Source organism: Trichoderma reesei, assembly GCF_000167675.1.
Source record: "Trichoderma reesei QM6a unplaced genomic scaffold TRIREscaffold_5, whole genome shotgun sequence".
NCBI classification, from domain to species: Eukaryota; Fungi; Ascomycota; class Sordariomycetes; order Hypocreales; family Hypocreaceae; genus Trichoderma; species Trichoderma reesei.
Genome location: NW_006711152.1, coordinates 997,747 through 1,023,723, shown reverse-complemented (window position 1 = coordinate 1,023,723; position 25,977 = coordinate 997,747). Strand labels below are relative to the sequence as shown.

At 53.3% G+C, this 25,977-nt stretch overlaps 7 protein-coding genes across 7 annotated transcripts; 5 read left to right on the top strand and 2 right to left on the bottom strand.

Moving 5' to 3' along the window:
- Nucleotides 1-389: 389 nt before the first annotated feature.
- On the top strand, nt 390-2,304 carry TRIREDRAFT_120998 (serine carboxypeptidase). The gene is made up of 2 exons (XM_006963844.1): nt 390-970; nt 1,046-2,304. Exons 1-2 carry the CDS (start codon nt 481-483, stop codon nt 2,200-2,202), a joined length of 1,647 nt encoding a protein of 548 aa, XP_006963906.1. The 5' UTR covers nt 390-480; the 3' UTR covers nt 2,203-2,304.
- Nucleotides 2,305-6,237: 3,933 nt separating this feature from the next.
- Nucleotides 6,238-7,826, top strand: TRIREDRAFT_21908 (uncharacterized protein; the record flags this gene model as incomplete). Its single annotated transcript, XM_006963482.1, has 2 exons — nt 6,238-7,097; nt 7,188-7,826. Exons 1-2 carry the CDS (start codon nt 6,327-6,329, stop codon nt 7,824-7,826), a joined length of 1,410 nt encoding a protein of 469 aa, XP_006963544.1. The 5' UTR covers nt 6,238-6,326.
- A 1,611-nt stretch (nt 7,827-9,437) lies between these two features.
- Nucleotides 9,438-10,788, bottom strand: TRIREDRAFT_21907 (uncharacterized protein; the record flags this gene model as incomplete). The annotated part of the gene is made up of 2 exons (XM_006963481.1): nt 9,936-10,788; nt 9,438-9,815 (listed from the first exon to the last, which is right to left on the bottom strand). Exons 1-2 carry the CDS (start codon nt 10,425-10,427, stop codon nt 9,438-9,440), a joined length of 870 nt encoding a protein of 289 aa, XP_006963543.1. The 5' UTR covers nt 10,428-10,788.
- Nucleotides 10,789-13,717: 2,929 nt separating this feature from the next.
- On the top strand, nt 13,718-15,050 carry TRIREDRAFT_105540 (uncharacterized protein; the record flags this gene model as incomplete). Its single annotated transcript, XM_006963843.1, has 7 exons — nt 13,718-13,923; nt 13,960-14,019; nt 14,065-14,198; nt 14,242-14,406; nt 14,468-14,515; nt 14,687-14,719; nt 14,872-15,050. The coding sequence occupies 7 exons, from the start codon at nt 13,718-13,720 to the stop codon at nt 15,048-15,050; spliced, it is 825 nt and encodes a 274-aa protein (XP_006963905.1).
- A 2,979-nt stretch (nt 15,051-18,029) lies between these two features.
- On the bottom strand, nt 18,030-20,244 carry TRIREDRAFT_58837 (uncharacterized protein; the record flags this gene model as incomplete). The annotated part of the gene is made up of 2 exons (XM_006963663.1): nt 18,030-18,708; nt 18,944-20,244. 2 exons carry the CDS (start codon nt 20,242-20,244, stop codon nt 18,030-18,032), a joined length of 1,980 nt encoding a protein of 659 aa, XP_006963725.1.
- A 1,439-nt stretch (nt 20,245-21,683) lies between these two features.
- On the top strand, nt 21,684-23,137 carry TRIREDRAFT_58391 (uncharacterized protein; the record flags this gene model as incomplete). Its single annotated transcript, XM_006963842.1, has 2 exons — nt 21,684-22,415; nt 22,472-23,137. Coding segments are annotated over 2 exons (1,398 nt in total), but the record flags the coding sequence as incomplete, so codon positions are not given.
- An 892-nt stretch (nt 23,138-24,029) lies between these two features.
- Nucleotides 24,030-25,871, top strand: TRIREDRAFT_105538 (uncharacterized protein; the record flags this gene model as incomplete). Its single annotated transcript, XM_006963841.1, has 5 exons — nt 24,030-24,116; nt 24,195-24,333; nt 24,408-24,874; nt 25,180-25,248; nt 25,866-25,871. The coding sequence occupies 5 exons, from the start codon at nt 24,030-24,032 to the stop codon at nt 25,869-25,871; spliced, it is 768 nt and encodes a 255-aa protein (XP_006963903.1).
- Nucleotides 25,872-25,977: the final 106 nt, after the last annotated feature.

Below are 25,977 nucleotides of genomic sequence, written 5' to 3'. Positions count from 1 at the left end.
TGTTATCCGGAGACCCTGCAGCGAGAGGAGGGGCGAGAGGGGATTGGGGGAGCTACAGTACTGTAAGATACGTACTGCCGATCCAGCAGTGACAAACACAAGCACAGGTGAGACGCCAGGTACCTCGCAGTTATCGGAGCACTAACAGCGGCTGCGTGACCGGCGACCGTCGATGCGCGGTGGATGCGGTTAGGCAAAGCACAAGGTTTCGGTTCAGCGCGTCCAAGCGGTCGGTCTTTGGCCTGCGTTTTGGACGACGGGAGGTTGGGCTTCTGCCTTGCTCGCATACGTACGTAATGACCGCCAGTCTCGCGGCCAGCCACGCCCTTTATTAGCCCGGCCTGTTTTGGTTCCCCCTTCCTCCTCTTCCATTCCTCCATCCTCCATCCCCTCCTCATCCCATCTTCCAACTCCTTCATCCGCATCTCATCCCATCATCATCCTCATCATCATCAGCATCGTCACAGCCAAACCGTCACCATGCGGTTGTCCACCTCCGCCCTCGTGCTGGGCGCCGCCTCCTCGGCCATGGCCTTCCAGGACCAAAAGGTCCTCAGCGACCCCTCGTCCAAGCCGGCGGTCAAGTTCGGCTCCGACTTCGAGTCGCTGGCCTCGTCCCTCAAGGAGTCGTTTGGCGAGCTGACGGCCGACGCAAAGGCCGTCTGGGACGAGGTCGCCATGCTGGCCCCCGACGCCATGGCGGCCTTCAAGGAGCAGGTCAAGGGCATCAAGCCCAAGAAGCACGACCGCAAGCCCGACGGCGACTGGGACCACGTCGTCAAGGGCGCCGACGTCCAGAAGCTGTGGGTGGAGGACGAGTCGGGCGAGCCGCGCCGGCTGGTCGGCGGCAAGCTGTCCAACTACAGCCTGCGGGCCAAGAAGGTCAATCCCGAGAAGCTCGGCGTCGACAAGGTGAAGCAGTTTAGCGGATACCTTGATGACGACGAGAAGGACAAGCACTTGTTCTACTGTGAGTTAATCCCCCCATTGACTGTCATATTTCGTCCATTGTCAGGCCAATAGCTAACTATATCTCCTTTTGTAGGGTTCTTCGAGTCCCGTAACGACCCCAAGAACGACCCCGTCATCCTGTGGCTCAACGGTGGCCCAGGCTGCTCCTCCCTCACCGGTCTCTTCTTCGAGCTGGGACCGGCCTCCATCAACAAGAAGATTGAGGTTGTTCACAACCCTCACGCATGGAACAACAACGCTTCCGTCATCTTCCTCGACCAGCCGGTCAACGTCGGCTACTCGTATGGTAGCGGCTCGGTCAGCGACACTGTTGCTGCCGGCAAGGACGTTTACGCTCTCATGACCCTCTTCTTCCACCAGTTCCCTGAGTACTCCCACCAGGACTTCCACATTGCCGGAGAGTCGTATGGCGGACACTACGTCCCCACTTTTGCCTCCGAGATCCTCTCCCACAAGGACCGCAACATCAACCTCAAGAGCATTGCCGTCGGCAATGGCTTGACCGATGAGTTCACCCAGTATGCCTACTACCGCCCCATGGCCTGCGGCGAGGGTGGCTACCCTGCCGTGCTGAGCGAGAGCCAGTGCAACGCCATGGACAACGCCCTGCCCCGCTGCCAGAGCCTCATCAAGAACTGCTACGACTCTGAGAGCGCGTGGCTCTGCGTCCCCGCTGCCATCTACTGCAACAACGCCTTCATTGGACCGTACCAGCAGACCGGCTACAACCCCTACGACATCCGCTCCAAGTGCGAGGACTCCGGCAACCTGTGCTATGAGGGTCTCGGCTACATCTCCGAGTACCTGAACAAGCCCGAGGTCATGGAGGCTCTGGGTGCCGAGGTCTCCAGCTACGAGAGCTGCAACTTCCAGATCAACCGTGACTTTTTGATGCGTGGTGACTGGATGAAGCCCATCTACCGCCTCGTCCCCGACCTCTTGAAGCAGATTCCTGTCCTCATCTACGCCGGTGACGCCGACTTTATCTGCAACTGGCTCGGCAACAAGGCCTGGGTCACTCAGCTCGAGTGGGAGCACGGTGACAGCTTCCGCTCCGCCGAGGCCAAGGATCTTACCGTTGGCGACAAGACGTACGGCAACGTCCTGTCCTCGCACAACCTCACCTGGATCCAGGTGTACGGCGCCGGCCACATGACGCCCACGGACGAGCCCGAGGGCAGCATCAACTTTATCAACCGCTGGATCGCCGGCGAGTGGGTTGCCAAATAAATGGCTGTCATGATGTTAAAGATATCCAAAGACTGTATGTTTGTTTTTTGGCTAGTCGCACAGGAAATGATATATGAGCGCGACCTGAATGCTTGTGTTTTGTGTTATGGAATGGATTTTAGAACAGAATCAATGACTGCGAATATGAAGAGATTCGTTGATGGATGACTATCCTTTTGATCTTTGCGGAGCTATGATCCCACATGTTCCCAATGTAGGCTTGTAGAAAAGACTCGTTAACACTGTAATGTACAAAAGTACGAGGCTCGCATGATGGTCAGGGGTTGTAATATATCTGACGGTGAGGTTGCATCCCCGTAGGATGCCTTGACCGCCCCCCCTGACGACAGTGATTCGCAATGCGAGGCATATGTTCCGATACGGAGATGTAGTATCAACCGAGGTCAGGAGGACATAAAGCTCCGTTATCCGCGGGATTGACCCAGACATTGCAGCTTGGAGTTGTAAGAGTATCTACGAAGTGCCTATGTTGGCTTTCTACAGCTAGCCTTGGGACGAGTATCTACCTTACCTCTAGATACTAGGTAGCATGCAGTACCATGTTACCCTGCGTTGACGCCGTACTCCCACTCTACTAGGGGAATATTGTAGTATATGTATTGTGATACCAGCAGATTGCTTTGTCATCCCGATGATATGCGCCTTGTCTATTCCGATGACTTGAATCTCCTGCTTGATCAACGGGCAAGAACAGATGGGCTACATGGATTCAACGTCCTGTTTAACAAGACGGTCAGGTATGGCATGTCACTTTCTTGAATAACCGCTCGGAAACATTCTTCGCTATCGGCTCTACGCGAGTCTGATGTTGTAGGCAGTAATGACGATGAGAGCTTTGTCTCTTCTGAGTATTCGGTGTCTCGTTGAGGTGTGAATACGGGCGAAGTGGACTGATTTGTATGCTGTTGCTCGATGTCTCCGAGTTTTCCTCGATATGATCGTATGGTATAGTTGATGCATGGACCTCAGGCACGACCTGTAAATTGGGCGTACCTAGAGCTATGTATATCTGAATGAATGTCCCCGTTCAATCGAGGGCAGAGACGGCGCACGTGCCCATGTGTTGGAGCGTGCAAGCTCACGAGTCTGTAGACGAGACCGTTGCGGCCGCTAAGTGTTAGTTTGCCTGCATCGTCGATTACCTAGCGGGAGCAAATGTCCCCGTCCTCTTCGTAAGATCTCGAAGCCATCAGAGTAGACAAGGAGTAGAATCGTATAAACACCAGAGATATCATAGAGTGTCAGTGTACCAGGGCCTGGCAGAGCTTCATATCAGCCGAGGAAGTCCCACGGCTAATGCAACTGCTCCGCCTCTTGCAGCAGGGCTTGGATTAGCCATCGAAGTCGTATCCCAAATATGATGCGGGGAGCCCCGTTTATCACCGGGCGACTGCGTTATAGTCGACCGAATATTATACCACTGCCAAGGACCGTGGTTGTATCCCAGTGATGCGGCGCTAACAATCGCCTCTCCCCCCAACAAAAAAAGTTTTCCTCCTACTGGAGCGCCTGTGAGAGCTGAAGATGGCCCGTTTGCCGCATCCGGCTCCGCATCGCGGCCACGGGGAGACGGGGTAGATGCAACCACTCCGTAGGAGGTGCGGCTGGCCGGAGGGCGCTGATGGGCGGCTAGCATTGGCTCGAGAGCTTCCAGAGGGCCTTGATGCCTCTTTTTAGGTTTCGGTGTCGCGTGGTTCCTGGAATGAGGACGTGAGACAGCAGAAACTGTGTGGCAGACGGTGGACGAGCTTCGTCGACTGGATATCCTCTAGGCCAGTATCCCGCAATCAGAATGGCACTCAGTCGATAACGAGGGCGGTTGCCGTTTGCGTGTCATGTTATTGAGGCGCGAGCGGCAATACATACAGTATGCTTGTATCCTTGCCTTGCCATTGCCACCCCCAAGCGGCGAAGAAGAGGCAACGGAGGGTCATTACTCGTACAGGCAGGTGAGGCGGTAGTGCACGTCGGGTGCTTTCTGTTATTAGATGGCATCGACAGCACCTCATGTTCACATAAGATACTGCAAGCACTTAGTACTATTAGTACTATACAGTACGCAGTTGTCTTTGGGAATCTGTTGCAGGGTGATGGAATGGTGGAAGCAGAGGATGGTATTCATGGCATTCTCGTCATTTCTGGCCTAGAGCCGATATGTTGAGCTTTTGGAGTGGAGGTGCAGGGGTGGGACAAGCATGGACCAGCATCAAGAGCCAGCCAATGAGGATGCCTGACGATTGTCGAAAGAGGGTTGTAGGTCGGGCATGGATCGAGGTGCATTTACATACACGGGCGGACGGACGAAGCAAGCTGTAGACGTGCAGACGGCCAAGAGGCTGCGCCATTGCCGCGAACTGCTCACAACGATCCTCGGTCCGTGTATGTATCAATGCAGTTCGTTCAAGCTGGAGAGCAAGGCGGACTCGTATGATTTTCTGGGTCGTTCATACCGCTCGATCCGCTGCGGCCTGCAAGCACGGCTGCTTCGGCCCTTGATGCGGGACAGGGCGCAGTTGGGATCGCTAGGCGAAGAGTTTCGATCGTGGAGAGCCGCGACAAAGGTCGATGCTACTAGTAGTCCGATGATGGGGCTGAGATGAAGATGAAGATGGATTTGAAGATGACGAGAAGAGAGTTGGGTGAAGCGAAGAAGTAAGAGGCTTGAAGGACATGAGGTAGAAGTTTTGGCATCTGCCGTATCGATAACCACTCTGCAACATGAGAAGATCGCTCCTTCCTCGATGCATGCAGGTACTTACCTACCTAGTACTTAACCCCTGATTGATAACCTCAAAACATCTCCAATTGGAAGCTTCAACAATGAGGCTCTTCCGCTCTCTCCGTTTCCAGGTCACTGAAGCCATCGAGACGACATCGATCGACGTGCAGGTCCGCGGGCTCCGAAGTGACAGGGATGCGAGCAGCTTTTGACTTTGGCCCCTGGCTTGCCGAGCGGCCGCAACAACAAGAACAAGGACAAGCACAAGGGCGACGGGACGGCAATTCAAGCTTGGGTGATATGATGCCAGCCAGGGGCCAGAAAGATGCGATGGCTTCAGTCTAGGATACCAAGCTGTAGCACGCTGGGTTTTGTTACTGCTGCTGCTGCTGCTGCTGCTAACTCTGTCTCGACGATGCCCGCGAAATGAAGGCGTCCGAGTATAAACAGCCCGCCTCCCTCGAGCTTGACCAGCTTCACCCTGTCCGGCGAGCCAGACATCTCTTATCTCTCTCAATACTACTAGCATTCGACTCTCCCCTCGAACCTATTCGCCAGCCCGGCTTACTGTCCGCCCTGGAAGATAGAACAACCACTTGCTTCATGTTTACGAAACAAATGGAAGGCAACAAGTCCATCGAGTGATACAAGACAAACACGCACAACTGCCGCTGCTTCCAAAGTTACTTTGACGACTCGAGCACGAGCAGCCGAGAAAGTTACTGCACCTCCTCTGCTCAGCCAAGCACCAATCAACCAACAGACGGCCAGAAGCTCTACCACCATCTGCATCTGCTCTGTTCCATTCCCATATTTTGTGCCCAGCGCTTGCATCACTGACATCTTGGTCGACCTCCGTTGACCCGCCTGTGCCCCAACAAATTCGCCAGGCGTGTCGGTTGGCTCTTTTTCTCACCCCTCCCTTGGAACGAGCCTCGGCGCCAGCGGGTATCTAATACATCGCATCGCATTTTTTTCTCTTCGGTTTTATTTCGTCTTTTTTCTCTCCATATCTCTGCGACAGCAACTAGTATTTGTTTCGGTCTTTGCTTCCCTCGTTGTTTCTGGAGAATTGCTGTTTTGGCTCTCCCTGCATTAGCCGAAAGACCCTGATTGTATCTGTTTCGGGGGCAAACACAGCATCAAGACTGCCGTGTTTGTTAGCGGATCAGCAAGGACTAAGAACAAGAACCGTGGGAGCTTCCCTGCTTAGACGACGACTTACACACAAGCGGCCAAGAGACTCGAGAGACTGAGCTTCTCTTTTCACCACCACAACCTCGCTTTTTTTTTTTCTTCCACACGTCTCGAGCGGCTTCGTTTTCGTTTCAGTCGAAGAAAGCATCATAATCAGCAACATCATATCATCCATCAGTCATTCAGCATGTCTAATTTCCAAGTCTGGGGCTCCTTGCCCGATGCCGGTCTCTTCAACTTTCCTCCCGCCAACCCTCCAGCGCCAATCCCGCCTGCACATGTCCCGACCTCGATTCTGAGGCCCTTCAACATCCCGGATAACCTCTATGTATCCGCACTAGATGCCCGAGTCCCCCTGACCATTGCGGTGGCCTACGCCATCACGGCGAAGCTGCTCAACAAGTACAACAAGGCGCGCAAGAACAAGCCTTGGGGCATCAGCAAGACACGCCCGTTCTTCTGCTTTGTCGTCCTGCACAACATCTTCCTGGCCGTCTACTCTGCCTGGACCTTTTGGGGCATGGTGGGCGTCATGAGACGGAGCTTTGTCAGTCCCTTTGGGCCCGGCGGCGTTGCAGCGACTGCAGATGCCTTCTGCCGTCCTCAGGGCCCTCGAGGGCTGGGCAACTCCGTCTACTTCAACGAGACCACTGGCAGCTGGGACACCGCCTCGCAGAGCACTGCCGCGCTTCTGCTCTCCAACAATGGCATGCCCAGCACCACCGAGCCCGGCCGCATGTGGAACGAGGGCCTCAACTACTACGGCTGGATCTTCTACCTGAGCAAGTTCTACGAGGTCCTCGACACCTTCATCATCCTGGCCAAGGGCAAGTACAGCTCGACCCTGCAGACGTACCACCACGCCGGCGCCATGATGTGCATGTGGGCGGGCATGCGCTACATGGCCGTCCCCATCTGGATCTTCTGCCTCTTTAACTCGTTTATCCACTCATTGATGGTAAGTCTCCCTCGTCTCGGGGCTGTGGCCTGAGGCCCAACATCTGAAGGTGGACCAGATCCGATGACATTTGCTAATCCCGACTGCTAGTACACTTACTACACTCTCACGGCCTTCTCCATCCGAATCCCTACCTTTATGAAGCGCATGTTGACAAGCATGCAAATCACCCAGTTCATCATTGGAGCCTCGTGCGCCATGGTCCACTCCTTCATCACTTACGTCTATCCCATCACCGTCACCCATGTCGTTACCGAAGAGTCGCCCGCCACCCAGAGCGCGCCGATCGACTACATCATCCCGACGGCCGTCAGCGCCCTGGATTCGCTCAAGCAGCTCATCTTTGGAACTGGCGAGGTTGCCGGCGAAGCTGCGGCGGCTGCCCCAAGCCATAGCAAGACCACCACTGTCACGAGGACCTATGATCTCGTGCAGCCCTGCATCCTCACCACCAGCGAGACGTTCGCCATCTGGATCAACGTCGTCTACCTTGCCCCTCTGACGTATCTCTTTGTCAGCTTCTTCATTGCGAGCTACGTGAAGCGTAGTAACGCTGCCCAGAAGCTCAAGGGCCAGGCTGCTCGCGGCATGAGCGACGAGGTTACGCTCGCTGAAAAGGCCGGCTGGGAAGCTGCCCGCAACGTCGAGAGGGAAGTCTACGGCGGCGAGCAGAACGAGGATGGTGCCAGCAACGGCAACTCCGGTCCCAAGAGCAAGCGGAGGGCCTAGAAGCGCCAACGAAGGCAAGCTGCCAAGGAGAAGATTGTTCGCAGAAGGTCGGAGAGGTCTGCGCAACGTAACGTGATTCGATTTGAGGGCAAAGATTTGGGATGATTTATTGATTCATGGGCACGGCAATACGAAGTTGAAGGAACAAAAAGTTTTTGATATTGCCCAAGGCACGGCGTTGTTTGACATGTTGACCGCACAGGTCGGGGGGTTCAAGGGTTGACATTGGTATCTACGTGGATAGGGGGTGTTGTTTGTCTTGATCGTCTTGTTGGAAAGTCGAATAGCGTATAGAACTTGTCTGACCGAGGTTTCGGATCAGAAGCGACATGCTGATTGTATTACAATTGTGATGAGGACCTTGAACCATGCATATAAGAGTTTGAATGAAGATGCTGCCACTTTCTCTAACAGTAAGGTTGATGTTTCCACTGCTTTGTCTTGCGTGTTTTTGCAAGTATCAAGGTATAAATGTAAGGAGGAGGAGGAGGAGGAGGAGGAGGAGGAGGAGGAGGAGGAGGAGGAGTTACTTTTGCACCGAGAGAGAAGGCACAACTCCAACCTGATTCTTTCGGATCATTCAGGAGAAGACCAAAACAGATTTTATCTATTCGTCAGTAATGAAAAAAAGAAGAAGAAGAAAAGGGATTCTGAAAGCCCGTGGCTTGATAGTCTATAATAATAAGCCTCCTTTTCCCCTGCGTTTGCCCCTGCGTTTTGAGAAGAAATGTGACTTGTCCCTTTTGAATCGCGTTTCGCGTCTACTATTAGCATCTCTCAAGATGATGTATATACTTGCAAGGAAATTCAACGTGGAATATCAAGCGATCAACTTATATCAAGCGAATGCGGTAGATCTTAAGATGACTGGCAAGTATCACGAGAAGAAAGCAATCAGTTAATGTATGTTGGTAGTAGTAAAAGTTCAATTATCTTGACTTTCTCCGTCTATAGACTCCCGTCGCTCATTAAAGCAAAAGAAAAAAAAGGGGGAATAAAGTGGCTGGATATGTGCTCCGCCATGGGGTATTAGAACCTCCTCAACATAAAGAGAATGCCATCCCGTTAACATTGGGACTCTGGCAGAGTGTAAGGGAAAATGGGACAAGAGAAGAGAAAAGTAGGATGAAAGAGGAGGATAACCCGCTTTATATAAAGAAAAAACGCCTGCTTTCCTGCAAGTCTAGTGGTAGTGATATCCCGTCTGTTGTCGGTTTGGTGTGGGAAGCGCCATGCAAGTAGTATTTCCAGAAAAACGAGGAATAAGTGAAGAGATGGCTTGGAATAAGGGGGTTGAGATGGACAAGAAAGATCTCTCTCGAGGAGATGAACAGTTGAAGAAAAGAAAAGAAAAATTAAAGCAAAGGAAAATCATCAATCTGGTCTAATGGTCTATCGTCATGTTGGAGTTGCTCGTAACTTCATGTGCTCGCTCTGGGGTATCGAAGATATGCCGCCGGTAGTAGCCGGGTGATTAAGGGAAATATGTTGCCTGCGCCCGCCCGCCCCCTTTGAATTGGGATTTCGCCCAACCAACAGGGCCTCCATCGGCCGCTGTGTGTAAATGTGTTATGCAGCTTCACCGCCGGGGCTGCCGCCTCCTTTTTCTTTTCAAAAGGTGCTCCAGTTCCAGTCCCGCGGCACGCTGGCTGGGATCTCGGGGCCCTGGGGCAGGCCAAACGGGGTGGCTGGCTGGGCGGCGGAGATGGGCGTGGAGGGGACGGTGCGGTGGGCGTCCGAGGAGGCGGAGCTCGAGGCCTGGCTGCCCTCGCGGCTGTGCCACGTCTTGAACTGCTCGAAGCAGTGGTTGCAGGTGCGCGAGGGGACGGCGCGCGGGTTGAAGTTTGCGTTCTGGTCGAGCGGCAGGGCGTAGCTCGAGTGCCAGTCGCAGAAGATGTTGCCACACTTGCGGCAGTGGTGGCGGCGGACAAAGTAGCTGAAGTTGCGTTTGCACGTCGGGTCGTCGCAGATGGTGGACTCGGTGTCGGGCTGGGTTGAAGCATGTTAGCAAGAGAGGACTTCTCGTCTTGTTTTTGGTCATGAGGAGCGAGGGAGGCAGAGATAGGGGAAGAAGGAGAGTGTAAAGTGTATTATGATATATAAGCTTACCTTCCAGTGCTTGCGGGTGGGCGGCTCGGTGACGTCGGGGAAGAGATCGAGATTCCACTCGCCGTCGATGCTGCTCTTGCCGCTCTCGCTGGCACGGCGAGAGCCTCGGCCAACGATGCCGCCGAGGCTCATGAAGCCCGTGTTGGAGCGGCGCAGCGTCGTGTCGGAGCCCGAGTCGGAGCTCGAGTCGGGCGACCTCGACTTGGTCAGGGGCAGCGACGGGAACTCGTCGTTGGGGCGCAGGACGGCGGGCATGTAGGCTCGCGCATGGCCAGAGTGGCCCGAGTGGTGGTGAGCCTTGGGCGACGAGGGAGTCGAGACGGCGTGGTCGTAGAAGCCGTTGGCGCTGTTGGGCGACAGCTGGGGGCCCGGAGGCAGCTGGAAGGACTGGGAGCGGCTGTGGGTGTGAGGCCGTCTGCTGGTGTTTGGGAGGAAGTGCCGCGACTGCTGCTGCGTACCCGGTGCGGTAGGCATGATGAGCTGAGCGGCCATTGTGTATGTCTGTGTATGTGTGTTGTTTTGGTGTTGTATTGTGTTCGCGGCTTCTCTGATGACGGTTTTGTCGTCTCGTCGTTGCTTCTATACAAACAACAACAAGTCCGCCGGATCTGTGATGGTTGACGTATAATCACCAAAGAGGGCGGAGGAGTCGTGCCACGCTGACTGGTGAGTGAGTGGCTTGTGGTGTTGTTTGTGATTCGGTGACGGGGTGAGGAGGAATGTTGTGTCAGAGGCGTAAGAATCCCCAGGGTTGCGTCGCACCGCTTATGCTTGGGGAAGGACGAGAGAGAAGAGAAGAAGAAGATGATGAACCAAGAGTCGGGTGTGGCGAGTGAGGAGATGTAGGCAGGTGATGAAGGTCGAGGTTGTTGTAAATACGAAGCGTGTATTAATATGTATGTACGGAGTCTAGATAGGTAGGCATGAGGATCGAGGGCAGACGAGGATATAAATGCCAGCAGCCAGAAAGAGAAGGTACCAGAGCGAGGTACCCGGCGGTACTTTGCTGGCCTGGACGCCGCTTACTGGGACGGCCGAGTGACTCGGGTCTGGATTCGAAGCGTCGCAACGGCGCACTGGGTCCTGGTCCTGGCTGGCTCTTGTTGCTGCTGCTGCTGCTTGGGGATGGTCGGGGTGTGTCGGGGAGTGGCCGGATTGGTTCCACGAACAGGGGGCGGACTATCGCAGGGCGGCAATTGGACCGACGCGGATTGGTGGCGATGCGAGTCGCGAGCCGGACGGAGATGCTAAGAAATGGCTAGCTAAGTGCTGTAGTACCTGGTAGTAATATGGAGGCGTGGAGGAAGCGTGGAGTAGCACTAGAGGACGGTGGAATGGGTGGAATGGGAGATGGAAGAGAGAGAGGTTGAGAGGTTGAGAGGTTGAGAGGCAAGGTTGATGCTGTGGTGATGCTGGAGTGAGTGAGGTCACGGGCAGTGTTGCGGCGGGCTGAGCAGAAGCGGCAAATCATCAAGAAACACATGCAGACAAGCCAGAAGAGACAGAGAACGGCATGTGAGTGAATAACACTACATCTCCCAGTCATGCTACGCTCTGATGCTCCTTGCTACGGCCTGTGTGTTCCATGCAGCACAGAGACTGGAGCTACTGCTACTAGTAGTAACGTACATGTACGAGCCACGCAGCTGCGTCAGGCTGCATGGGGGGCCTTTTGGTCCGTTCAGACTGTTGCACCTGAAGAAGACAAACAAGCCAAAAAAAAAAAAAGAGACGGCAGACGGGAAGAAGAGCCTCAGTACGATATTACAGCAAAATGGCCGCAATTTGTTACGCCCTCTTGGCGTTGGACTTTTTGGCTGTGGCACGCAACTTTTTCAACTGGGCGGGCAAGGCTCTTCATTGACCCGTTTGGCGATGCTCAGTGCCAACGATAAGACGATCCTCATCTAGAAAGAAGAAGAAAAAACTGTCAAGAGTTGAAGCTGTTCTACAGTACATGTACACTTCTCACACACACTATCCAAAGTCACCAAATGTCGTACAACAACGGCTGAGGCGCTGCCTTTACTGCAAACATGCCGAATCCATCCGTGTCCAATCCATGACAAGTCAAATCAACGCCGATGAAGATTTTTTGGGATGCATCTCATTCGTCATGGTCCAGGTTCAGGGACCAGGGGGGTGGGTTACCTACCTACGTACCTACTAGTAGTGGACAGGCAGGCAAAGGTGTCCAGTGCCTTGTTGCCCTTTTCGCGCGCTGCGGGATCGAGAGAAGGCATCGCGACTCCATCGACGAAGCCAAAACGTTGAATAATTAGCGCGGATTTGATTGATTGCTTGGCCCGCAGCGCAAAACGCGCGCCCCGTTTGCCCTTGTTCTCATCTTCTTCTTCTTCTGGGGGGGCTGGAGGGGCAGGAGGATGAGGAGGAGGAGGGCTCCATCTCCAGCGAGTGAGTGAGAGTGGATGGATGGACGGGAGGGTTCCGTCACTGCAAGTTCAGTCCAACTTCAGTGGAAGCAACCTCATGAACCGACAGCAAGCCCGTCCAGTGCCTCACAACACCCCCGTGCCAGCGTCTACGGCCAGCGCGGGCATCTTCCAGCACGCATGTCGCCGAATCTCGCTGCAAAAGCGGAGCGCCACACCTGGAGCAGGCAGGCAGGCAATCCAACTTGCCAACCTACCCAGAACCCGGAAGATCTGGACTGAAAAAGAACTGGAGATGTGTATGGAGACGGTGCACAGAAGCCATTGAGCTTGTTCTCTTGGTTTGGTCAAGTCTGGCCGCTTGTTCGTGGCTTGCTTTTTGTCTATCAATATTAGCACACACGGTCCGGTCAAGCCACCACGAGATGCTGAGGGTCCGGGTTGCGTGTACGAAGTAGTACGTACATACAAGATTGTCCGCCCCGGCTTTGCCATGTGCTTTGGCCAGATGCGATTGCCTCCGACTACGGGAGGTATGTACATAATAGGGGTCTTGTCCTGAGACAGCTTCCCATGTAATTGAGCTGCTGTTGAGGGTACGTGCGTGCTGCCTGACTACCTACGTACTACAGTACATACTACTACTCCCTAGCATTGTGTTGCGCTCTGCCGCACTGCAACCAATGGCGTGTTGGTCGGTTCTCAAGCATCGTCAGGCATCTAAGGTAGATCGGGTTGCTGGCAAACCTGCAATCTCGTCACCGCCTGTGCCTGTGCCTGTGCCTGTGCCTGTGATCACGGACATTACATTAGGGCCTTCGCTTGTCGGCAGTGCAGTGCTGTCTGTCACTTGCGTCCAGTAAGGTAGCTTGCACCCTCCTCACCTTTAGTATTAGGTTGACTCTCACATGCTCACCTGCTTCATACGATATATTACAGTCTCTCTCGGCTTCTCAATCACGCCAAGCAAGACCCTGCTCATCCTCTCCCTGTTGGGCATCAATGCCGCCCGCGTGCTCAATCTCAACTCTCTCTCTCTCCATCTCCCCATCTTCTCCATCCTTTTTTTTTTCACTCTCTCTTTCTACCCTTGCACTGCTCTTTTTTTCTCCATAGCCGCCGCATGAACCGTCTCGGAGATGCCATTCTCTTGGGTGCTTTCTCCTCTCCCCCACCCCCAAAAGAAGAGACAGGGACAAGGACCCTCTAGCACTACATGTACCTAAGGTACCTAGTGTAGTAGGCCCACTGGAAAGGTCTGGGCGTGTTGATCATCTTGGCTGTAGCTCTGCTGGGCCCTGCTGTTCCTGGGCAAAAATATCGAGGTTGAGCCTTTTTTTTTTTCGTCTTCTTCTTCGTCGTTGTCGTTTTGATTGTCAATGAATTGACATGGTTGTTATGCGAGAAATTGCATTGGAGCCCATGCGTGCGAGTCCGGAGAGTGCAGATCCGAGAGCAGCCTGTGAGATGGGGCCGGCCTCATCAACAAACGACGGTTCGCTTGTTGCTGAGATCAATGTTGCTGTAGGGGGGTTCGACTCTCTATTTCACGTGGAAGATGGATACTTGTTTGAGCAAGTAAATATGACTGTAAGGTGCGAAAGTAATTCAACAAGAACTGCGTATACTAGTATTACTGCCCTTGCAACTTACATTGTAGACACAAGCACCCGAAGCATGGTGGTTGTAAGGTATGTAGCCTGTACGATAGTACTCCGAATCTTTACCTCGGCCAGCGTCTACCGCGCCACGGCGATATTTCCAAACTGCCGACAAGCCGTTTCAGAATGCTACAGCAAAGACAAGGGTGCCCCAAAAGTAGCATGGTTGTTTCCATCTCGCCTGAGAAGATGGAGGTATGTATTACCAGGTAGTATAATTAATTACCTACCTATTACTACACCACTGAATAGACATTACGGAATGGTTCCGATCTTGTTGCTACAAGGACGCCCTCGGTGAAAACAGCTTCGGCTCGGCATCTTTTGTTCTTCCAGCTTCCCATCTTCATCTGAGCTGTTTGTTGGAGTACCTTATGTATTACTCGTGTCTTGTGCACCACCAAAGGGCATCTGTATGTAGGTCGAGACATCTACTGGACAGAACACGTAGACTACTACATTACATAAATACGTGCAGTACACACGGGCTCACCGCCCTTGGATTACGGGGTAATCCATGCTCATAGTAGGAGTACCTAGGTAGGTTGAAGCCACTGCGGGCGGGTGGCGAAAGAACATATGGAAGCTCGAGATTCCAGTGCGGCTTCTGCCAAAGATCTGGCGTCAACAGGGTTTGCCTGTTTGACAGGTTCCGAAGCGGCAGTTCAACTTTGTCTGGCTTCAACTTGTTTATTAGTACTAGTAGCGGGTTCGCCACCCACCTTGTCAGGTACGTGGTACGAGGCGGTTTTACCGTATTTGCCGCCGATATAATGGTACCGGAGCAATAATGAGCACCAGTTCCTAGAAACCAAGTAATGCCAGGTGTCTTGCCTCTTTTCACTTTTACCCCCATCACAGGCCTCTGTGAACGGATAACAGATATGCTAGCATCATCATCATCATCAGCAGTACCAGCCAATCCGGACCGTCGGTTTTGTCAATGTCTGGGCAACGTGAATGTCAATGGCAAACGACTTTCCACGTCCCTCAAGCCCGACCCTCGGTCCGGCCAAGGCACGGCGCTAGTGGAATGGACCGAAAGAGAGGGAGCCTACTAATAATTACTACTAACACCAAAAAGATGGAATCCACAACAAAAGAAGTGACCAAAGAGGCGGGTTGGGAAGAAGCGCACAAAAGGTGTAACGTAACGGAAAAAAGCAAGACACTTACTCGCGCATCTGCTTCTTTCTTTTCTGCCTTCGAAAAAGAAGCTCACTAGAGCGCGCACTTGCCACACGGACATCCCGTTGCAGTGGAGTATTTGGTATTGGCATTGTTCTAGTAGTTCGGGAGAGCTTCCTGTGCTGGTGTTAGTTGGCAGTAGTAGTAGTTGATGTGGGCAAGCTCTGAGGAAACTAGTACTTGTAAGGGTATCCCGAGCAAGTGAGTTGACCCGGTAAATAATAATATGGACAAGTGTGCTTTTGCGTTGAAGAGTTGAAGGTGGTAGGTATTGTTGTGTGGTTGTTGATGCGTGCGGCCAGTGAGGTGGACGCTGCTCGTTGTCTCCGCGATGTGTTTCTTCCCATGTGCTGCAAGTTTCTATCGCCTGCATATGCATGTTACATACATGCAGCCATTCCAGTGCATATCCTTGATTTTCAAACCGATATTCTACCTACTGCAGAGCATGTATGTATGTATTTACAGTACTAGTAGTAGTAGTAATATTACATCTGGCGAAATAGCTTGTTCGCGTGCCTCACGCCACAGTGGCTTGCTCGCCGGCCACCTTTTCTCCAATTGAAAGGATAGTATCGACAGGAAAGAAACAACTGGGATAGGCTGTGTGGAGTTTTGGGCACTCTGCAAGCTGCAACTGCAAGCTGCAAGCTGCAGAGAACAGAACAACAATACTAGTAATAGTACCAAGACTGCAATCTGCAAGCTGCGGCGAATCGCCGGTGGGCTTTGGACGGGAGAAGCGGCGCGGGACTCTCGCTGTGCTGTTTGACCCCGCCTGGAGACAGAGAGGCTGTGTGTGTGTGTGTGGAAGCTTGTGGGCTTTGGAAGCTTTTCTGTGGGATCTATTTATTTCTCGCCGTTTAGAATCGCTGCTACTATGTATTACATACGACTCAAGTTCGCCCGAGTAATGAACATTGATCAGCGAACAAGCCGGTGTGTGTGTGCGTGTACCAATGTAAAAGATAGGAGTGCTCGGTTTCGAACGTCGGTAAGTGATAATTGGCAATAAGGTGTGAACATGTAGGCAACAGCTGAGGAAATGCTCCTTTAGCGTGAGATGGGCTGTGGTTGTACATTCACTGTTTGCCGTCGTACGGAACGACCTCCGGCATCTCATCTAAATCACAGTCCAGGTCCAGGGCCATGGCTACGGGAAAGGATACACAATCATACTGTACGGTATCGAATCTGACATCCTATATGGAGGTAATCTAGGAGAGATGGCAATGCTTGGGTTGCGACTCCCGTTCGCTGTCAACTTCAAAGCCTCAGGATCTAATATCCATCCCGCTACTTCAAGGTACTTTGGCCCGCAATCTGCGCCAGCCGGAGATACTTGCAGCACACAGTATGTACAGACATCTTGAACATGGACGGGCCTCTCTGCGTGCCATGTAAGAAGCAAGCCACTCGCTTGTGTGTGTGTGAGCCAGGCTTGATCTTTTCCGCTTGGGGTAATCGCCTGCAACGACATTTCGATGTGCTTCGTCTTATCGCTTGGACGTGATTGGATGATTGTAACGCTTCGTGGTCATGATTGGCTTTTTGGGATTCACATGCCGGAGGGAGATGCAGGAGGGCTTTGATTGGTTGAGCAGGGAGAGCGTGTCGACTAACTCTCTGGCCACACCGGGAGATGATGTCGAGAGGGCTGAGATGACTGTGAAGTGATGGGGCTTGAATGAGTTTGATTTGTGGTGGTGCTTCTGCTGGGCTTAAAGCAGGGAATTGGCTGAGTTGAGCGAATGAGCGGACCGAGGGGCGGCTGGTCTCTCGCGCTGATTCGTGATTATCCCGCATTCCACATGTGCGGCAGCAACTGCAGCGCGGAGGAGGAGGGGGGGGGGGGGGGGGGGGCTATCTGGAGTAGTAGTATGTATGGAAACTTACTGGAGGAGGAGAGAGCTGCTTGAGAATCGAACTGCATATTGCCTGCATGCGTTGCTGCAAGATGGACGAATGAGCATCGATTCACACGAGGTTGGGTTTCAACGACACCCCCTCCCCATTTACAACTACTACATCTTACAAGGTGTGCTTCTTGACGAGCATTTTTTTTCTTGATTTTGCCCTCTGTGTGTGTCGTGTTTTGGGGCATGTTGGTTCGTCTTCACCGCTTCAGCTTTGCATTTCGTAACATTTCTCTTGCTTTACTGCACTTGCACTTGCATTGCATTTACGGGCGTCTTTGAAACTGCGAGAGGTCATTCGGAACACTGCTGCATTGTAGATTGAGAGAGTCTGATGGGCTCCGTTTGGGCCCCCCCCCAGCTGCGTGGTCTATGATTTCATGCGATTGGCAAAGATAACGCATGGGTCCCTGATGTTTTTCTTTGATCAACGCAAGCCCGGGCCTCGCGCCTGAAGTCATAGGTTCTGGGGGGGTTCCTTGATGCTTCTTGATTAACGGCTCCGGGGCGTTTAGTACCTGAAGTCATAGTTCTGGGGATCCTTGGATGGGTTCGAGTCAGTCAACCAGATCGATCGGTGACTTTGGGGGATGTGCGGAGAAACCGAGTTGTCTCTGCACCGAATGGGGTCAAGATTGGAGAGGTCAATCGTTTATACTTGATGCCAATCAGTTCAAAATCTTGACGGTGCTTGGATCTAGCCGTTGGATGTCATTTGCAAAGGTAAAACACTGGAGATTGATTGTTTATCTTGATGTGCTGCATTCCACATGGCGATGATCATTTACAGCTTGTTGACGGTGCATTTACGTAGTTCTACGACGGTTCAAGCACTATCAAATGCCTCCCCCCCGAACATCAAGTGCAAACGGTCAACAAGCACCATCAATGCCCCCTTACATCAGTTGCAAACGGTCAAAAAAATGCCCCTTTGCATCAGTCCATCTCCCATCTCCCACTCTTCCCCCCATCCTTGAGCACAACCCGCAGCCCCTCGACCCTCATCCCCTTGTCCACGGCCTTGCACATGTCGTACACCGTCAAGGCCGCCGACGACGCCGCCGTCAGCGCCTCCATCTCGACCCCCGTCTTGCCGTCGCACGTCACCGTCGCCCGGATCTCGATCCGCCGGCTCCCCGCGACCACGTCCAGGTCCACGCTGACGCGCGAGATGGCGATCGGGTGGCACAGCGGGATCAGGTCCGCCGTCCGCTTGGCCGCCATGATGCCCGCGATGCGGGCCACGCCCAGCACGTCGCCCTTCTTCATCTGGTTGTCCTGGATGAGCTGGATGGCCGTGTCGCCGGAGAAGTGCACGGAGCAGGCGGCCGTGGCGACGCGCGACGTCACTTGCTTCTCGGCAATGTCGACCATGTGTGCTGAGCCTGACTCGGATACGTGCGTGAGGCGTGCCTTGTTTGCGGGTTTGTCCCCCTTGTCGTTTCCTAGGCGTATCATGATCTCATCTTCATCATCATCCTTCTTGGTGGTTTTCAACGCGCGAGAGGTAGATAGCTGTCGTAGTTGCTGGGTCTGTATTTGTCCAGAATGGCCAAAGGAGGCTGCTGATGGCAGGCCGAAAGGCGGTACGGCGCGGCGGATGAGCTGCTGCGCCCTGGGCGGCATGGTGGTGAGTGACGGCGGAGCAGGATCTATCATGTCCTACTTAGCGTATGATCCGGCAAAGGCATTTCAAAGGTTCGTGATGCAATGGCGTATGTTGTTATCGTACTTTCGAATTCGCTTTGGCAAGGCCGCCCAGCCGCATGACGAAACGACGTAGAACGTGAACAAGGGCAATCTTTCGCCGCTCGTGCCTTGGTTTCAAAAGAATGTCTCGTAACTGTTACCCACCTATGAGAATCATCGGCCGGTTCTTCATGTGCTCCAGCTGCCCAATGCCGGCGTGCTTTGCTTTCTTCCTCTTCACTGCCATCCCGATAACGTCGAGGAGCTCGGCTTCGTTTGGTGCCACTCCCAACGGTAGGTCAGAGCCGGCGAGGCCTTGCCGGCGGTTCATCTCAATCTGCTTCATGGCCTCGAACGCTTCTTCGTCAATGGGCTCTCCGCTGTTGGATTTCCTCAGAATGTCCCGCAGGGAGACCTCGGCGTTTCCGAAGAGGCACACCTTGAGATTCCCATCGCTCGTGATGCGAAGTCGGTTGCAGGTGCCGCAGAAGTTGTGCGTCATGCTTGTGATGAAACCGAGGCGGCCTACAAAGCCAGGTACCTTCCAAGTCTTGCTCGTGTCGTTCTTCTCATCCTTCACTTTGTGCAAGTCGGGATGCTCGGCCCGGATCACGTCCAGCATCTCGTCGTACGAAAACATCTTGCCCTTGTTCCACTTGTTGCCGTCAAAGGGCATGTACTCGATGAAGCGCACCTCGAGATCCTTCTCGCGGGTCAATTCGACAAACGGGAGGATCTCTCGGTCGTTGAGACCTCGCATAACGACGCAATTGATTTTCAACTTGACTCCGGCGCCCAGTGAGTTGAGTTCCAGGATGCGGTCGATGCTCTTCTGGACAGCATCGAAGCCCTTCCTCCTCGTCATGATTTGAAATTGAAAAGGGTCCAGCGTGTCGAGGCTCAGATTAACACCGGTAAGCCCGGACTCGATCATGCTGTCCAGTTTCCGATGCAATGAGATCCCGTTGGTGGTTATACACAGCTCCCGGAGCCCGTATGGGCGCAGTGCGCCGAGCTGTTGCATGAGAGGCACGATATCTCGCCTCACCGTGGGCTCCCCTCCAGTGAGCCGGATTTTGGTCACACCCTGCGATACGAAAATGGACGACAGGAGAATGATCTCGGGGCTGGTGAGGAGGTTCTTGTCGGGGGACAGCGGAACCCCCTCTTCCGGCATGCAGTACAGACAGCGCAGGTTGCATCTTTCGGTGACGGAGATGCGCAGATAGTCATGCTGGCGGTGAAAGGTATCTGTCAGAAAGTCCGAGAACGGCTTCGCATCGCGGATGCGTTCCCGGCGTGATATGACGCCTGTAGGCGGAAGAACTGGGTGAGCTGGCTGGGGTTCTGCAGCCGCCGAGCTCGACGCAACATGTCTTGTGAAGGTGAGCGTGCCAGTAGGAGGTCGCAGAACTGAGACACCTGAGGGAAGTCGAGCCGCAAGAGGTCGGAGGGACCGCATCTCGCTCAGAGCTGCTACCAAAGCGCAGCGAGACATGTGAGGATAGCTGTGAGGCGGAAGGCCGGAGCTGGTGGCGAACCAGCCACAGGGGATGATAGTGGGTGTATATTACAACCTGGTGTATAAGATATTGGGGGTAGAGCTTCTATCTTGCCATGCTGTCGTAGGCCAGGCTTAAGAAGTGACACAGTTGCTTGTGAGGTCCTAGACAGAGAGAGACGGACGGAGTGAAGCTGAGCTCAAGAGCAAGTTGCTGGTTGAGGCGTATCCAAGATGAGTAACGCGAGTCCTTTCATACAGTGCTCGCAGCTGGGATGTCGGAAGTTGTTGACAGAGTCGGAGCTACAGCATCATTTCAAAACGGAGTAAATGGGCAAAGGTTGCTTTCCAAAAACTGGTGACGGAGCTGTGAAGAAAAGAAGAAGAAGAAAGAGATTCGCCTCTTGTGATAATGCAGCTGTGACGATAGAGCTGAGGGTCAAGTGCTGACATATCCAGGCCATGTGCGTTCAGGTTGCATCAAAATCCAATCGCTAAAAGACGCCCAGATGAGGGGGAACGGGCTTGGAGGCCACGTTTTAGCGCACATGGCGGGCGCTAGGCGGCAGCCTTCAGCGGGCCTGTTACAGAGCTCCAGCGGCTGCTCAAGCGCCCCGGAGCTGCGTGTACCTGGGAGCTTGGGCAAAGCAGGGCGTTGCGGCAGGTACCGACACCATTTGATCACGAAGCATCAATCCACACCTCCAAATCATCCATTGAACCTTCATCCCGCGTCCACGCGCTCTTTATTTATCCCCTGGATAGACTCAACTTGCAATCCTCCGTACAACCACGACGCTATACATCCTCACAGTGCAGTTGATCTGCGACCCAGCTTGGAAGAACAACGGCTCGACGTGGACCCCGTGTCGCCTGTTGGGGTCTCTCGCTCCGAGGAGAAGGAAAAATTCAACCCGCAAGACTCGGCCTATCAACTTGGCAGTAGCTCTGAAAGTTGCAGGCAGAAAGGGCTGGGGAGGAGATTCAGGATTTACCGAGATCCGAGTCTATACCGAGGACTCACGATAACGTTGGTCGAGCGTCGAGGCTAGGAGGGACGCAGCTTGTTCTGCGGCATTGTCCAACGACTCCTCCTGAGAACGCTTGAGATAGTCTCAACCGCCTTGATGCCTCCATCTGCAGCACTGGACTGTATGTAAGCATCTCCGCAATCCTACCGATGCCTGTGGCTAGGTACTCGAATAAGCTTCTAACTGTCGAATATCACAGCGTCGCCTCACTGCAGGCCGAGTCCAGATGGCCGCTTCGTCGCCACCCTTAGACATTCTGAGCTCGTTGTTCGCTCAACCGAGACTCTGCAAGTCACAAATGCCGTGAGGCTCTCTTCTGGCTCTGGCTCTGGCTCTGGCTCCCCGCCCGCCTCTTCAGCCACAGGCAGCTCGACGAGTCTGTCGCCGCTGCTATGGGCTCCGTCGTCCTCCAAGATACTGATCCGCTCTGCGGATCAGCTGGATGTGTTTGGCGCGCTTCATCACACCGAGTTTCACGCAACAGTTCGCAACTACATTTCTCTTGTCGGTGGAAAGCCTTCTCTTATTCAGTTTGGAGCCCGGGACACGGAGCTTCTCATATGGTCCGCGTCTGGCTTGAAGCTTGTAGTCGTCGATGTGTGTGGCTCTGGCGCTGTCGAAATTGCAAGCCCCAAGTTCCATCAAGCCACATCTGCGTCACGAGGCCTTTCTGTTCGTCCGGAGACGGGACATCTGGCATTACTGGCTCGCTCTGGGGGCAGGGATATCGTGAGCCTCCATCATCCGGTTGATCGACAAGTGCTTAGATCTTGGTTCCCAGAAACGCTCGATGCTCAAGGCGTCTCCTGGACCCCTGATGGCAAGTGGCTTCTGCTCTGGGAGTCGGCTGTTCATGGTCACCGACTACTCATCCACACTTCTGATGGGCAGCATTTCCGTACCATTACGGCATACAACCTGTTGAAAGGCCCCGATGCAGAGCTCGAACTGGGTATTCGGGTCTGTCAATTGAGCCCCAATGCAGAGACTTGTGCCATCGGGGATTATAGCAGGGATGTATCTATTCTTCAAACACATTCATGGAGGGCACAGATGAGGCTCACTCATCCCGCGACTATAGTTCCGAAAGATACTCTTCAGGTGAGCCATGAATACAGCGTGTCTATGGCTCCTTCTGAGGTGCTGACCCATCTCAGGTGTGGCAACAGAAAATTGCAATGGACTCTTCACAGGCGCGAGCGCGCCATACTTTTCTCAAGGCCACGCAGGTGTTATCACCCCCTGGGCCTGCCGCCGATTCTCAGTCTGCGGCGGAAGTCAGGGCCGGCTGCTCAATGGCCGCCTTTGATGCATCCTCGACCCTTCTGGCGACACGGTTAGACGACTCGCCATGCACTCTGTGGATCTGGGATATCGTAGCCGCCGAGCTTCGAGCCGTCCTCATTTTCCACTCCTTGATCTCCTTCCAGTGGCACGCAAAAATTCGTGAGCTCCTCCTCATCACCTCGCAGGATCCCGCGCAGCACGGTGTGTCTTTCATATGGGATCCTCTGTCCGATGGACCGACGCCGCTTGTGCCAGAGGATCATTTGCCCGCTGGAAGAGCGGCGGGAAAAGCACAGGTTGCGTGGATCAACCGCGAGACTGAAGCGCCGGTCCTGTTTGTGTCTGATGCGGAGCACTACCTTTTGCTGTCTCCGTCCAATGATGGTGGGCGGGATTCTAATCCCTGGCAGGCTGCTGCTGTGGATTACAGTGGTAGCGAGATGGCACTTGACAGCCCGACATCAGCTTGCTACGCAATGGATGACGGCGATGGAGCATCAGTCGTGGACGATACCTTTTCCTTTAGACATGCTTAGACAATGAGCAACAATGACTCTCGAAATGCAAGTACGCGCCGTTGCTAGGGATGCTATTGTACGGCAAACGAGCAATCGGCGCAGCTGTCACTGGCAAGCAAGCTTGGATGTACGAAAACAACACATTGCGAGTGCACTTCATGCTGCCAGGCCCTGGTTGACCAAGTCATTGCCCCTTGGCCACCATGGAGGCCAAATGAGGCCGTGCAAGGATCATTGACGCAAGGGATACGCCGGCATCCGTGGCGGACAGATTGTGAGATTGGAGCACCTTCAAAATCTTGTCCTACCTTCTCTTTCGAATCCCACTCCCCAAGCTCTTGTTCTTGTACGAAATTGCTGCCAAAGTGGGACGATCCGCGGTGTCTCATCTAGGTCACCAGTCATTGTTGATGCAAATGCTTCGCGTTGCGAGCTTATGGCACACCATAATTGTTCCAGATCCATGTCTTGCTCAGGCCTGTGGGTGTCTCAGACCATGACATCTCTCACGCACCGGCGCGCCGTCATTTGAGACAAAGGCTGTGAAGCTTGATATGTACGGACCAACTTACGGCGTCTGACTGCTAAAGTGATCTGCAGCCGCTTTGCAAGCTCCAATGGCAATCGCATTCCCTACGGGTTCCCGGCGAAGTGTCAAGCTGGTGCCTGAACGGCGAGTGCGAAAGAAAGGCAGCTACCCTGGTGCTTGAGCAAACATATGCTGGGCGGTTTGATTCGGCCCAGGACTTGGATCGAATCTAATTTGAACGACTTGACCGCGGCCTTGACCCTTATGCATGGCTGGACTTTGGGCTACTATATAGACTCGGTGCTTCTGCTCCAAGAGGGAGACCTAACCTCAACACTGTTTTACTGCTTCCTTCCACAAAGGATTTATATATGAGTTATCATGTCGACCAGACAAATCTTTCCAACCTCGCTCAGAGATGTCCCACCGGGCGACGAAACGGGCGAATATTATATCACCTTTTGCAACGTGAGTCATGGAGCGAGAATGCTTCCAATACACCCTTCTGTGCATTCAAGATGGAACTTTTCTAATATATGTGGGTAGTTGACGTTCAACACGACTTGGCAAGAGATGAAAGACTGGGTCTCAGCATCATGTCCCGTCGATTACATTGAGGTATTCTCGTCGAGCTGTTCGGGATGGATGCGCATCAAGGGCAAAGACAACTTTGAGAAAGCACTGGGTAAGTCTAAAGCAAGAATCGAGTTGCTCATCGTTTGACTCGATCATTCTGACGCTGACGATGGATTATTCTAGCACACCTGCAACGCGAGCATTTCAAGGACCGACTTCTGCTCTTTGACAGCCGGAACGAAACCCAAGCCATTAAGATCAAGTTCAAAGAGACCAGCCCGAAGCCGAAGCATGTTAGGAGAAAACGCTCTCCTCGTGGAAATCGGGTTCAAGGAGAGCCATGCGAGACTCTCGTGCCTCAGAACCGTCACGCCGTCCAGACTCCTCCTTATGACCACGCGTGGTCGAGTCAATTTGATCATGTCCATGACGCCGAGGCCGCGAAAAGGAGGGCGTACGAAGATTATGTTGCCTTTGCTTCTTCTCTCGTGTACAACACGAGGCTGCAGAGCGCCTTGCCGATGCAGTATCCGGTGTCTGCCTTTCCGTACTATCAGGCGGAATACTATAACGGCGCAGGCATGGGCTTTTACGGTAATCCTTACTCCCCATATCTCTTTGGTGGAAGCCCAGCGGTTTACCCACCGCAGGTAGGATCGGGATTTGTCTTGCCTGATCATAGCAATGAAGTTCCTGGTGCTCCGGAGAGCTGGTCGGATCATCGAGAGCGGTGAGGGCGCAACTTGAGGTACAGGCAGCGTGTGAAGTCTGAGGGAAAAGGCGAGGCATAAGCTTTTGCAGAGGTCCTGTCTGAAATGGATTTCTCTTCTAATCTATTCTTGCTTTAATCTTCTTTTCGATTGTGGGTTTACCTGCCCAGTAGGGGTCAAGTGAGGAGATCCATCGTCTTGCTCGGTGGTTGAAGTGGTGCTGTAACTTTCTGTATGCTTCCCAGCTCTTCTCTTTCACTGGCGGACTCTCTGTCTGGAATCATCTTGGCCCATTCACTTCATCACCTCCTAAGGTGTGTTACTTGAACGCATGGGAATACTCTAAGATTGACCCCCCCTCTCAAATGAGATTGCAGTAGGCCGACGAAAGCCACACAATTGTTTGCTACTGCTACCATCTGCTTCCTGCATATGCAGATGGATTGTGGCGTGGCAACAGTGGCAGGCCATTGTTCGTCATATGGATGTCCTGCATGTCGCCGGTACGAGTACGAATGCTACGACGCCCATAAGAGCCTTGCAACTCGTAAAGTTTTACTGTGCTAGAAGGGCATTTGCATCGGTGAGCTGACATATGGGACTCGTAAGGGGCTATCGTCTAGCAGGACTCTCGCGGGAACCGGGTACTCGGAAAGCACACAGGCATGTCGACCTTGGAGGATTCTTATTGCTTTCATGTTGTATGAGTACAATGCATGTGTGGCTCACCGTCATTTTGGAGATGCTGCGGCTGGTCTTTCAGCTCATGCGGAGCAAACGGACGGCTGCATATACACGGCACAGATGCAGGATCGTCTGTTCGAAGCCCTTGATTATGCGTGCATTGCAGTTGTGGCTTTGGGACATGCATCATCACTGACTGGGGGGTGTCTGATTCGTAGATTGTGACTACATGTATCGCCCCCTCCAGTGGTAGAGGAGCTGATAGAATCGAAATTGCTTGAGCTTTCATTCTATAGAATATATATAACTAACATAGGACTACGTAGTGACATGTGGCTTCTTTCGAAGGTGTCTTCTGC